Here is a 14,224-nt window from a genome sequence, read left to right as displayed (position 1 = left end):
AATAGAACTTTTTCACTTCATTAAATTAATGTTTTAAAATGATTTGCTTTATTTATTTTGAAATTATAAGTTCAAATATTATTATTATGTATACAGACACGTTTTGAATTCTCAATTTTTTGTGCACATCAAACCTTCTATCGATTCTTTTCATCTTTTTTCTGCTATAGTAGTAGAATTTAATAACGTTAGTTGTTAGTAATAATATTAACTGTTAAATCGACTTTAAATCATTTCTTATCCACCTTCGCAATATTCAAGTTTATTAAACAATTTCCTTAAAAATATTCAATATAATTTTGTATAACAAATAAAACCATATCCATCACTAAAATAAAAAAATCAACAACTAGGCATGGTTAGGTAACCATGGTTAGTTAATTAAAATATTGCGGTGGTGAAAGTGGGAGGGCTTTATAAGGAGAGGCATTGGCGCCTAGTCTTTCATTCATTCATTGATTGCCATTCCCAAACAAACTTTGTTTCATTTCTGTCAGCACTGCACTGAATACAAATTCAGAAACTTCCTCATTGTAACACTTATCTTCATTGGAAAAATAAACACTCTTATCCTTATCCTTAATTCTCAGCTCATCATCTTCTGGTTTGTTTCTTTTCCTTCCGATTTGGTCCTTATTTTAGCATGTTTGTTTTGTTATACTATTATATATATAGAGAGAGAGAGAGTAAACTGCTGCAAATTAAAAGATAGCTTGGTTTTGCAGATAATTATAAGATGGCAGAGAATGGAGAATTCAGCTTCAAAAGCAACACCAGCAGCGGACGAAATGGATTGCCCAAGATTGTTACGCAGAAAAATGATGTTTGCCACGACGACAGCGGTCCGACGGTGAAAGCGAAAACAATCGATGAGCTTCACTCTCTTCAAAAGAAAAAATCAGCACCTACCACACCGATCAAGGGCGGTGCGCCTCCGTCGCCACTTTCTGAAGAGCAGCGCCAGAAACAGCAGCTTCAATCCATCAGGTATATAATATGTATTTCATTTTTAAAAATGAGTCTTCTAAATAATACTATTTGAATTGATGGGTTAAATTTGATGGTGCAGTGCATCTTTGGCATCATTGACTCGGGAGACAGGGCCCAAATTGGTGAGAGGGGATCCAGCAAGGAAGGCAGAAGGGCAGACGGTGTCACACGTGGCACATCCTCATATTTTTGCTCCAGCTATCAGTGTTAGTGATAGCTCCCTCAAGTTTACCCATATCCTCTACAACCTCTCTCCTGCTGGTAATAACTTTTATTCTCACACTTTCTCTTATTTTTATCGTTGCAGAAACACGTGTACGTTTTAAGATTTATTAAAGGCCATCTAACCATACAATAGTTGGTTATAAGAAGGCTTAATTACTTAAAAACCACCCATCCTATAACTTTTTTTCATTTATATCATGCCCTAGGAAAATTTTCAATTGTACCCTATTTTTGATTTTTATATTTCATCTCTACCTTATTGAGTTGAATTGACCTATTTTTTTTTAAAAAAAAGTTTAAATTAGTCCTTCATTTTTAATCTATATTCTAATAAAACGTTAATGTTAATCATTTATGTATTTTGTTTTTAATATTTTCATTTTTAAATTAATTAAATTATCAAAAAATTACTCTTGGGGTACAAACGAAACATAAAAATCGAAAATAGGGTACAATTGAAAATTTTCCTAGGTTGTGGTATAAATGAAAAAAAGTTACAAGCTGAGTGGTTTTTAAGTAATTAAACCCTATAAGAAATGAAATAATTACACCTGAAGGTTTGGCCAACTTGGCCAAGCTCTAATGATATGCGTATGAGGTTGGGGGTTCGACTTGCAATACTCACGGGCAGTGTGCCTATTTAAAAAATATTTAACATTAACTCCCGCCCGCTAACAATTAGAGTAGGCTATATTTGACTAAAAAATGAAATAATTATTTCTTAGTTTTTGATGAACCAAAATAAAAAATAGTCGTTCTGTATGAGATACCTACATTATTTTGTACTTATTTCATAAACCAAAATTTTATTAATTTATTTAGAATAGAGAGTCAAATTATAAATATTGTTGAAATTAATTTTTAAAGTTAAGTTAAAATAAATAAATATGGGAAAAGTGAATCTATATATCTAACATACTTATGGATTTGTTAACAGTTTGGTTAATCTTATAATTTATATTAAATATATTTATAACTAGCAAATAAAAATTAAAGTTATTTTCAGTCTTTTAATTTATTATAAATTCATAAGTAAATAACAAAATATCTTTCAAATTTCATGAAGTTTATATATTATTATTAAAATATTTCGATTATTACAGAAACTTTTAAACACTTTTTCTTTAAGCATAAATAAATTAATATTTAATTGTACTTTATTTTAATTTTAATAATTAAATTTTAACTTTTTTATTTGTCTTTTTAATAAGATGGATTAAAAGTATGAAACTGTGGACCAAACTATTAATATATTTTTTTATCAAATGTACTTGCCAATTTCCAAATTCATTTTATCATATATCTATATCTATCTATCTATACTATATATAAAAGCACGGATGGGGGGGGGACAGGCACTTTTACCTAATAGTCCTTTCTAATTTATTAGTTAATTAGATGTTTTAGTAATTTACTAATTGACTATTATTAAATTAGATATCTAATTAGCAAGGTAGCACGGAAACGGAAACGGGAAACGGAAACGATACGAAACGGACACGGGGAAACGAAAGTTTTTCAAAATGGAGGACACGAAACGTGGGGGAAACGTGTAAATAACAAAAATATAAGGATATTTTTATAAAAATATTATCTAAACATTTATGATAATTAATAAAATAATTTATTTTAATATACTAAATATTTAAAATTTTATAAATATATAAAAAAATATAATATAATTCAACACAAATAAGTATATTTGATGTATTGTGGGCAATGCGAATGTAAAATTTATGGGTAACTAGTTAGATTTTTTTATTTGTGGGCAATAATTTTAATTTTTTTACAAATTATTAATTTTTACAATTTACGGAAACGGCCCGAAACGTTTCGTGCGGGTGTCCAAAAGTTTCCGGTTTCCGAAACGTTTCCGAAACGGGAAACGTAACTTTGTCGAAGTTTCCGTGCTTCATAGCTAATTAGTGTTAGAGTTATAATGTAATTAAGGTACAAAATAAAGAAAACTACCGCAAATAGTGTTAGAGTTATAATTTAGTTAGGATACAAAATAAAGAAACTGCCGCAAAAAGACAACATAAGGATTTAATATTTATTTCAAATCCTGATCTTTTCACATATTCTATCGTATATATTTTGTTATTGAGTTCTATTTTTTTTTCAATTATATTTATTCAAATCATTCTTGTAATCATGTTATGTCAAGTAACTGATGCTCTATTATACTATAGTTTATTGCCTTTTAGATAATTGAGTTAGAATATTAGTTAAGATAAAGTTCTTCTGATAATTACAATTTTAAAATTGAAGAATAAATTTATGTACGTTATATATAAATTCAAATTTAAATAAAAAAATTTGTCATTTTTGTTCCACATTTAAATATTATATAAATAATAATGTCCTTTTTACTTATTAAATATAATTACTAATTAACAAACTATTTAAATAATTCTTAGAGTTAGAGTACTAATTTAAATAAACTACTTATAATATTAAATTAATATAATTGTTGAGAATACCAATTAAGATAGACCACTTTAAATATTTAATTATAGATTATTTTAATTGTTATTTAATTATTTAGAGTTCTAATTAAGGAAGACTACTTCTAATAAATTAATATTTAATATTTTTATTCTTTATAAATAAGATAGATTATTTTTAATTAATTATTATTTTAATTAATATTTGATATTTGACGAGTCACACTACGAGTCACGTGTGAAACACGTAAAGCGACACTAGTGTGTATAAAAATATTGAAAAGTCTATGTTCAAATATGAGAGTATGGCTTGAATAATAATAGTAATATATCTAAAAAGTCAAAATGTTGATTAATTAGTTTCTTACGTATTTATATCATGAATTATTATTTTTGTATCAAAAAAGTCAATATGTTGATTAATTAGTTTCTTACGTATTTGTAACATGAATTATTATGATTCATACAGTGTCTTTACCACTTTGTTTAGACTCCAAAATACAAGTACCTGAATCAAATGTTTTAATTCTGTATGAAATGGAGATAACTACAAATCCTGGCGTAGTGAAAATGCGAATTCTATGATCCGTATTTATCGTCATTATATGAAATTGAATTCTTGAAATTTAGTTTAATAAATAGAAATTTTGAGACCATAATAACGTATTTGGATGCATTGTAGAGCTTTATGAGCAATCTATAAAGAACGAGAAGGGTTCATTTATAACGTCCACCGGTGCATTAGCTACGCTTTCTGGGGCAAAAACCGGCAGATCTCCAAGAGATAAGCGTGTTGTTAGGGACTCCACTGTTGAAGATGAACTCTGGTGGGGAAAGTAAGTGCTCTTGCAATTTTCATCTCTTAGAAAATTTACTATATAGACTTCGATAAAATGGCGAAAATTCTTATGGAGATTTGAATTTGTTTTTCTCTGCAGAGGCTCGCCTAACATTGAAATGGATGAGCATACTTTCATGGTTAACAGAGAACGAGCAGTGGATTACTTGAACTCATTGGACAAGGTATCTATTTTTTATTAGTTCTTATTCTTAAGTCAATTTTGGCTTCTATTAAGGGGGAAAAAAAAAACGTTCGCCGCTTATTTTGATTAAAATGACAAGTTGTAGTGATCAGTAAAAATTTAACATTTAGTTTTATCTCTTCCAAAATTTAGACTGGTGCATTCTCATTCAGTCCCAGATTTATGGGACTTTTTTTCAATTTGGTTATTTAATCTGACTTTTTCTGTTAAAGATGATGTAATGAATATTTTAGTGGGTTTCAAAAAAATACCCATCTTTATCTAACATTTTGTCTGTGCATAAAAGTTATAACTGCCTTACAACTAGCAACTCTTATGGCCATAATCTATGGGTCCCAAGTTAAATCATTTAAGCTTCATATCTGCACTCTACCACAAGCATGAAGAATGCTATCTTTTTTTTTTTAATCTATTATGGTTTACACGTTAGAAAAATAACTTTCTTTCTCAGATGACTCCAAAATGTTACGTGTTTAGTGATCCTAGACATATCAGTATCCGAGGTATGATGTTTTAACAGACTCCCAGCACTCCTCGTCCTTTTTCAATACTTGGGCTAGGACCATCCTATCTCATGTAGTGGCAGGCAATTGTAGATTATAAAAATCATGTAGATAGTACATAAATAGAATTTATTGAGGTGAGTTTTATTGTTAGGTGTGCCTTATCCATCCTTGGTTACTTCCATATCAGCTATTGGCTCCAGTAATGGTCATGACTTCATGGTTATGGTGAGGGTGCCTTTGTCCAGCAGGATTTGTTGTTGTGTGGTCACAGCTTAGAATTGCTTACCTCAAATTATCAACGAAATGATGTGATACAAGAATTATTTGGACTAACTAAAAGAATAATAATTGAACTAATCTCTGAAAATCTGCCTCATCTTTGCATAATTGAAACCAAAGTGAATGTTTCTCTTGCTAACAAATTATATCAAACAACATCGTGTTCCATTGTATAATGGATGATGATACTTTTGAATCTACATTTCAGGTGTTTGTAAATGACCAGTTTCTGAACTGGGATCCAGAGCACCGAATTAAAGTTCGAATTGTTTCTGCCAGGGCTTACCACTCGTTGTTCATGCACAACATGTAAGTTACGAGGCTGAAGTTTTTGACAGAATATTTGTTCAACACATTTGATTAAAAAAAGAAAGGAATGAGAGGAAAATTTGTTAAATTTTCTCTCTACTTTCTCGAATTATAAATAAATTGATCATTAATGAGTATGAATACTTAAATGATGTGTATTCTCTTTAAGTAGTATCCCCCTCGATAGCTATTTAAGGGCACACGTCCAAGAATAAGATGAAATAATGTACTAGCTTAGTTTATATGAGATAACCGGGTGGGTTACAGGTGTATCCGACCCACACCTGAAGAGCTGGAGGACTTTGGAACTCCGGACTTCACTATATACAATGCCGGGCAGTTCCCATGTAATCGTTACACCCATTATATGACTTCTTCCACTAGCATAGACATCAATCTTGCTAGGAGAGAAATGGTTATCCTCGGCACTCAGTATGCTGGGGAAATGAAGAAAGGTCTATTCGGTGTAATGCATTACCTCATGCCTAAGCGTCAAATTCTCTCCCTTCACTCTGGCTGCAATATGGGAAAAGATGGGGACGTGGCCCTCTTCTTTGGACTATCAGGTACAGTATCATTGGATCTTCATTCAGCAATGTGGAGATCAATAAACTGCCTAACGATATGTGCCTATACAATCTTTACTCGATTCTTTTTTTGTCCCACATTACTGCTGATAAAATCCTTTATTTTGTTTATGTTCATCATAGGTACTGGGAAGACTACTCTGTCTACTGATCACAACAGATATTTAATTGGGGATGATGAACATTGCTGGAGCGAGAATGGTGTGTCGAACATTGAAGGTGGTTGTTATGCCAAGTGCATTGATCTTTCGAAAGAGAAAGAGCCTGACATCTGGAATTCCATCAAGTTCGGAACTGGTAAAAATCTTAATCTTTTTCCTTCTAAAATCTCGTTTTGTGTAGCGAGGGTATCAGCTGAGCAGTTACCATTCAGCAATATTAAAGTGGTGCTAATAAAAGTGCTTGTGCATTTCAGTGTTGGAGAATGTGGTGTTTGATGAGCATACTCGAGAAGTAGATTATACAGACAAATCCGTCACAGGTGAACTTACCTTATGTTGTCATAATTAATTACTATTTAGTAATGAAATGAAATTTGAAACAGCTGCATATTGCTTGTCTAGCTAAGACATATAATACCCTGCATCATAATTTCTTTAATTCTTGCAGAAAACACAAGGGCAGCATATCCTATTGAGTACATTCCAAATGCTAAGATTCCGTGTGTTGGGCCCCATCCAAAGAATGTTATCCTTCTGGCTTGTGATGCATTCGGTGTTCTCCCACCTGTGAGCAAGCTGAGCTTGGCACAAACTATGTATCACTTCATAAGTGGTTATACTGCTCTGGTACTTGTTAAAGCTGTTTTTCTTTAAATACAACATTGCTCAGTAGATGTCTCCTAGGTGCATTAGATTTTCCGGTGGTTAATTAGTATCCCATTTTCTCAAACAGGTGGCTGGTACAGAGGATGGTATTAAGGAGCCACAGGCAACATTTTCAGCTTGCTTTGGTGCAGCATTTATCATGCTGCATCCTACAAAATATGCAGCTATGTTGGCCGAAAAAATGCAGAAGCATGGAGCTACAGGATGGCTAGTCAATACCGGGTGGTCAGGAGGTAGCTACGGATCAGGAAAACGTATGAAGTTAGCATACACTCGGAGAATCATTGACGCAATACATTCAGGCGAACTATTGAAGGCAAATTATAACAAGACAGAAATTTTTGGGCTTGAAATTCCAACAGAAATTGAGGGCGTGCCTTCAGAAATCCTGGAGCCAATTAACGCTGTAAGCTGGCTTCTTCCACTTTTGATTCACTTTTTCTGAATCAAACTTGGCATAGTATCGAACTGTACAAATATCTCTATTCATGCATTTTAACTTTGTTGATTGCAGTGGCCAGATAAGACAGCCTACAATGATACACTATTGAAGCTGGGTGGTCTGTTCAGGAAAAATTTTGAGGTGTTTGCAAATTATAAGATTGGGAAAGACAACAAGCTGACTGAGGAGATTCTTGCAGCTGGTCCTATTTTCTGATCAGATTGGTTTGGAGCGAGGTGTGGAGAAATAAGAAGAGACTCGCCATCAACTCGTTTTTCTTACTTGAAGTTGCATTAATATTATTGGGATTGTTATTTAGGATCGAGTGTGGCTTGAGACATTTCGGAAATGTCGTGTAATTCATGATTCCGTGTTTTATACAAATGTTATGTCATATGAAAATTTGTTTGACTGAAGACTTCTAAAGTTCTTTGGTGCATGATAGAATATATAATAAGATCAGAGTGATGCGATTCAATTTTTTTCCCCTGTGCAAGCACGATACGAAGCTCAATTTTCTTGCGCATGAAACTTGCACTCATACAAAGCAGAGGCGACCCTTTCAGATGAACATCTAAATGATCTTGGTTCCATTCTATTTATTTCCTATCTCTGTACCAAGAGCTGGAGATGAGACCGAATATCTTATTGTTGAGATCATATAGTTAACAAATAGGGTCAATAAAATCAATTTACAATTGAATTAATTACAAAACAAATTATGAACTTTAGGATGTTTTAATTACAATATAAATCAAAAAAATTATCAGAGCAATTTTCCAATTAAAAAATGTTAATATAGAAGCAGGAATAGCGTACATTCGTGAGTTCACATTACCATTTATTTATCAAAAAATTGCCTGGTGTTGGCCAAGATTTAAAAGTGTTGTGTGATTGCAAAACTTAATTTGCAAAGCCACTCTATTATTGATAAATTACACAACTAAAAGCAAACAAGTATTGGCAGAAAAGGAGAATATTCTAGTAAGTACTAAGTAGTGCACATTTGGCTAATAATCACCCATGGCACCTCAACTTTAAGGGTACGGGCGCTAAACCCCCTGAAGTTTAAAAACGGGCGCTAAACCCCCTGAACTTTGAGGCGGCGCTCTCAAAACCCCTTTTGGACGAAATATGACCAAAATACCCCTGGCGCCGTTTTTTCAGTCAACTGACTTTTTTTTCAAAAAAAAAATAAAATAAATAGTGCTGCCACGTCAGCTGCCACGTCACCAAACTACCCTAAAAAATTAAAACACCTAAAATACCCCTAAAACACCCAACCCAATCAAATCAACCCAAGAACATCCAACCAAACCACTTTCACCCGAACCACCACCCCACCGCTCTCCGGCCACCACGTCCGACCACCGCCATGGACGAAACATTTTCCGGCCGGTCTGTTCTTCGTGGAAGAACAGATCCCAGGCCTGTTCTTCCACGAAGAACAGACCTTGGATCTGTTCTTCGTGGAAGAACAGATCCGGGCTGTTCTTCCACGAAGAACAGACCCAGATGGGTCTGTTCTTCGTGGAAGAACAGATCCGTCTGTTCTTCCACGAAGAACAGACCCAGATGGGTCTGTTCTTCGTGGAAGAACAGATCCGTCGTTCTTCCACGATGACCGGAAAATTTTCCGGTCATCTCGGAGAAGATGACCGGAAAATTTTCCGGCGGTGGTCGGGTGGCGGGTGGGGTGGTGGTTGGGTCGGTTTTTGGGTTGATAGATTGGTTTATATTAAATTGGGTTGGTTTGATTATTTTTTTTAAATTAAATTAGGGGTATTTTGGGTTTTTCAAATTTTTAAGATATATTTCTGACGTGTCAGATGATATGACAGTGTCAGAATTTTTTTTTTAAAATGTCAGTTGACTGAAAAAACGGCGCCAGGGGTATTTTGGTCATATTTCGTCCAAAAGGGGTTTTGTGAGCGCCGCCTCAAAGTTCAGGGGGTTTAGCGCCCGTTTTTAAACTTCAGGGGGTTTAGCGCCCGTACCCCTAAAGTTGAGGGGCCATGGGTGATTATTAGCCTGCACATTTAGATTCTAAGGGTGTTGTGAACACCGAAGTGTGTATTTCATTAAACAGAAAGTTACAAATGATGTTTCTGCAGATGAATTGTACACAATGAACATCCTATAAAATATCAACTCATGCCTTGGGCTTTATTTTCTTTAACAAAGGTAAGGACTGAGAAATTAAAAGGCATTACTTTTTCAACCAGTATGTTAAGTAATTAAGATTCACTGGTAGCAGCAGTATCGTCTTTGTGCTTGATCATGCCCGAGTCTACAAGAATAGGAACCTCTGCCGCGAGCCATGGAGCAAGACCCAAACAAAGTGCATGTGCTATGCCAAACCTGGGACTGCCATATCAACAGAAAAATTTAAACTCTTCCGGCTGGAAAATAGCAAATGAAAATATTAAAAAAACTGAAAAGCATAAACAAAGTTCAAGAAGCGAACAAGTATAAGCTATTGTTTACAGTTTAAAAAAAAAAAAAAAAGAACACCCTGTATCTTAGATTTTAACGGAGAATTATGGTGCTCATGGGGGTACAGAATAGTGCTCACTCAGGTTTATACATCCAACACTATCAGATGTTTCAAACTCGCGTCTCTACATAAAGAAAAGGTAGCTTAAAAGGCTACTTGGGTCACAAAAGCGGTCTTATTAGAAATGAGTTAGATAACCAAATTAACAAACTAAGATAATAGTCTGCTCAAAAATATAAAGAACTGAGCAAGCAGGGCTCCTGTGAATAACTCTCACAGACTGAAAATAGCTGCGGTTAAGTAGATTAATTCTGAAGCTTCTGCAACTTCCTGAGCAGTCATGAAGGGATTAGCTTTTTTGTTATACTCTCAAGCTTCTATATTAAGCTCATGCCAATTTTCCATTCTACCAAATAAAGCTCATGCCCAAGCAGAAAATGAAACACTAAAGAAATAGAACAAAACACAACCATAGTATGAATACCAAGAGTAAAGTTCATAGTAAGATGAATGCAGTCATAATTAATTAAAAAAACAATTTACTATGTCGATGAAATACCAATAGAAATAAAGTAAACAAAAATCTAGCAAAAACTAGTAATAGTAATTATAGTATGCTTGAAATTGTTCCACATTTCACCCTAGTCATAATTTAGCTCAGAGAAGTTAAAATCCTACACTTCTGTGATTTCAATGTTAGAAAAAAATGTAGAAACCATATTGATTAATTTTGCTTCTATCGGCCTGATAAAATTTCTTAAAGCAGTCAAACATACCAAAAATCTACGAAAAATCCAATTACCGGATTAAGCAAACAACCCAAGTAACAAGTAAAAATTAAGCTTCCAGCATACCAGTTTTTAGCCCAAAGCGGCTTGAAATGAATAGTCAAACAAATCTTGCCTCCTCTATACATCTATAAACAACACAAAGAACGTAAAATTAATCAAACTTCCCCGAAGAAAATTTGACAATCTTTAAGCAAGAAAAATTAAAAAAAAAATGCAAAAACAACCTTCTGGGTCTTGCCATCGAGCTGCGGCAACTCTAGCTCCGGAGCAGTGGAAGGATAAGTAACGGGGATATCAAATTGGAGATCAAATTCGTACTTGAGGAGATTATGGACATACCAGCACTTGCCTGTCCAACGAGTCCCTTCGGGATTGGCTGCTGAGATTCGAAACCAATCGTTATCTTTTGATTTGTTCATCTGGGTGTAGGCGATTAAACCCTTGTACTCTTCCTTTAATCTCTGCGTCCATGCTGCTCCGTCTCTAGGCCCTGCTTTTGTTGTTAGAAGTGGGATCTGGGTTAGTGTTGATTTCGTGTTTGGATCCCATCCCACCATTTTTTAGTATCCCCTCCTCTCTCTTTTTCGCTTCCGCCCTAACCCTAATTTCGAGTTTTGATTTGATTCTTCAGAACAGATTGTTTGTTTTCTGATTTTTGATTTCTCGGTTTGTCGATGGATAAAAGTCTATTTGGCCCCTAAACTTTCACTGGAGTCCAAAAACAAATTTCAAAACCAAATCTATCCTTTTCTCTCCTTCAAACGGAAAAAATTCTAAACCAATAAAAAAATAAAGGCCTAATTACTTAAAAACCACCCATCTTGTAATTTTTTTCATTTATACCATGACCTAGAAAAAATTTCAATTGTACCCTATTTTTTATTTTTATGTTTTATCTCTACCCTAATGAGTTGAATTGACCTATTTTTTTAAAAAAGAGTTTAAATTAGTCCTTTATTTTTAACCTATATTCTGATAAAATGTTAATGTTAATCATTTATGTATCTTATTTTTAATATTTTTATTCTTAAATTAATTAAATTATTAATTTTTTTAATTTTAGGGTACAAATGAAACATAAAAATCGAAAATAGGGTACAACTGAAAATTTTCCTAAGTCATGGTATAAATGAAAAAAAAGTTACAATGTGGGTGGTTTTTAAGTAATTAGGCCAAAAATAAATGAATATGTTTTCTTTTAGGCCTAATGTCTTAAAAAAAACCTGACCTTTCATCCCCTTTTCAATACTACCCTGACGTTGCAAATCAGTAAATTTTACCCTATTTTGTATTTTTTTATTTCAATTGTACCCTAAAGCATAAAATTGACCTTTTTTTATTGGTAAAAACTCTCTAAATTGATCCTTTTGTATTAGATTAACTTTTTATATTAAATTGATCATTTTTAAATAATTCTTTTGAACTTTTGTCAAATAAATAAAGGTCAATTTTATGTTTTAGGGTACAATTGAAATGAAATAATGCAAAATGGGGTAAAATTGACAAATTTTCAACGTCAGGGTAGGATTGAAAAAAGGATGAAAGGTTGGGGTTTTTTTAAGGCATTAAGCGTTTCCTTTAAGTCTTTATTTATGAATTATCTTATATTAAGTCAACTTTAATTTGTGGGCAGTCAAGCGAAGTAAATTCGTATCCAAAGATTCAATTTTCTTACCTGAATATGGCAGACATAGTTGTATCTCCACTTCTCCAAGTGATTTTTGAGAAATTGAGCACACCATTGGTGCAAACAATTCCCAATCAATTTGGCTCGGAAACACAGGTGACTCTTCTTTGTCACAAGTTAAAAGCTTTTAAAGTTGTTCTTGAAGATGCAGAAGAGCAACAACTGAGTAGCAGAGCTTTCAAGATTCTGTGTTCAGACCTCAAACAAGTTGCTTACGATGTTGAAGATTTTCTTGATGAATTCTCTCTAAAAGCCCTTCAATCTGGAACTTATAGTGGGTTTATTCAGCAGGTACGAGATTTTACCCTTTATCGGGTCAGTTTTTTAACCGTATTAGCATGTATCCAAGATTAACACAGATCAACCAAACTTTAGAATCTTTAGCTGAAGATAGATCTAATTTTCACTTGAGAGAGCAAGATATAAGAACTGGTAGTAGTAGTAGTAGTAGTAGTAGTAGTAATAGTAGTAGTAGTAGCAGAAGAAGAATAAGGCGTACTGGGTTTTGTGTAAATGAATCAGAAGTGTTTGGAAGAGAAGATTGTAAAAGTTTTAGTTACAGTTGATAATAATAGCAGTAGTAGTTTTTCAAGTGATATTTCTATAGTGTCCATTGTTGGTTTAGGTGGTATTGGTAAAACAACACTTGCTCAATTAGTTTACAATGATGAGAGGGTAGCTAAACACTTTGATTTAGAGATATGGGTATGTGTAAATGATGATTTTGACGTCGAGAAAATCACGAGCTCTATTCTTGAATTTGTCAAAAAGGTTTTAATGCAATTTCACTCAAATGGATACGTTGCAATTTCGACTTCAAGAACTATTGATTGTGAAGAGATATTTGCTCGTGCTAGACGATGTCTGGAATGAGGATGATAGTAACTGGGATAAATTAAGAACATCGTTACTAGGTGGTTTGCAGGGGAGTACAATCATTGTCACCACCCGGAGTGAAAAGGTTGCGTCGATAATGGGCACTACTTACATTCATAGTTTAGGAGGTCTGTTTGATGATGAATGCTGGTCTTTGTTCAAGAAACAAGCTTTTGGGCACGATGAAGACAAGCATAGGAACCTGTTCCCAATTGTTAAGGAAATAGTGAAGAAATTTGGTGGTGTACCTTTAGCTGCAAGGACTCTTGGAGGCTTGGTTCACTTAAAAAGAGACGAAAGATATTGGCTTCTTGTGCAGGATAGTGATGTTTGGGATCTGGATTAAAGTGAACATGACATTCTTCCTGCCTTAAGGTTGAGTTACAGTCATTTACCATCCCATTTTAAAGCATGCTTTGCGTATTGTTCAATCTTTCCTAGAAACTACATAATCAATAAGGAAATGCTGATTCATCTTAGGATAGCTACAGGACTGATTCAATCACCTGAAGGAAGGAAAACATTAGAGTTTTTAAGAGGAGTAATTTAATGATTTGTTGTGGACGCGTTTCTTTCAAGTTATGCACAAAAGTGACAATGGAAATATTATTGAATGCAAAATGCATGGCCTCATTCATGATCTGGTGCAATCTATTGCAGGGAATGAATATGTATGGGTTGAAGAGGACAAAGTGTCGTAAAGTTTCGCCCGAATTCG

The 14,224-nt window shown here is 33.7% G+C and overlaps 3 protein-coding genes across 4 annotated transcripts; 2 read left to right on the top strand and 1 right to left on the bottom strand.

Annotated features, from left to right (window-relative positions):
* The first annotated feature begins 447 nt into the window (after window positions 1–447).
* Window positions 448–8,137, top strand: LOC126686703 (phosphoenolpyruvate carboxykinase (ATP) 1-like). Its single transcript, XM_050380894.1, has 12 exons — window positions 448–604; window positions 726–987; window positions 1,070–1,251; window positions 4,345–4,498; window positions 4,601–4,685; window positions 5,699–5,799; window positions 6,067–6,365; window positions 6,510–6,683; window positions 6,802–6,867; window positions 6,996–7,174; window positions 7,281–7,619; window positions 7,728–8,137. The coding sequence occupies exons 2-12, from the start codon at window positions 737–739 to the stop codon at window positions 7,869–7,871; spliced, it is 1,974 nt and encodes a 657-aa protein (XP_050236851.1). The 5' UTR covers window positions 448–604; window positions 726–736; the 3' UTR covers window positions 7,872–8,137.
* Window positions 8,138–9,693: 1,556 nt separating this feature from the next.
* Window positions 9,694–11,582, bottom strand: LOC126686708 (ubiquitin-fold modifier-conjugating enzyme 1). 2 transcript variants are annotated; one of them, XM_050380907.2, is made up of 3 exons: window positions 11,168–11,580; window positions 11,007–11,068; window positions 9,694–10,022 (listed from the first exon to the last, which is right to left on the bottom strand). In XM_050380907.2, the coding sequence occupies exons 1-3, from the start codon at window positions 11,498–11,500 to the stop codon at window positions 9,893–9,895; spliced, it is 525 nt and encodes a 174-aa protein (XP_050236864.1). In that variant the 5' UTR covers window positions 11,501–11,580; the 3' UTR covers window positions 9,694–9,892. The 2 variants fall into 2 exon arrangements, with proteins under 2 accessions (XP_050236864.1, XP_050236872.1); XM_050380915.2 differs by having other exon boundaries at window positions 9,967–10,057; window positions 11,168–11,582.
* Window positions 11,583–12,624: 1,042 nt separating this feature from the next.
* LOC126673935 (putative disease resistance protein RGA3) lies at window positions 12,625–13,852 on the top strand. The gene is made up of 4 exons (XM_050368269.1): window positions 12,625–12,945; window positions 12,990–13,173; window positions 13,256–13,401; window positions 13,469–13,852. Exons 1-4 carry the CDS (start codon window positions 12,625–12,627, stop codon window positions 13,850–13,852), a joined length of 1,035 nt encoding a protein of 344 aa, XP_050224226.1.
* The last annotated feature ends 372 nt before the right edge of the window (window positions 13,853–14,224 follow it).

The sequence above is a fragment of the Mercurialis annua genome, linkage group LG1-X (genome assembly GCF_937616625.2).
Source record: "Mercurialis annua linkage group LG1-X, ddMerAnnu1.2, whole genome shotgun sequence".
NCBI lineage: Eukaryota > Viridiplantae > Streptophyta > Magnoliopsida > Malpighiales > Euphorbiaceae > Mercurialis > Mercurialis annua.
Note: the sequence above shows the minus strand (reverse complement) of the source record. Positions and strands in the feature narration are given on the sequence as shown.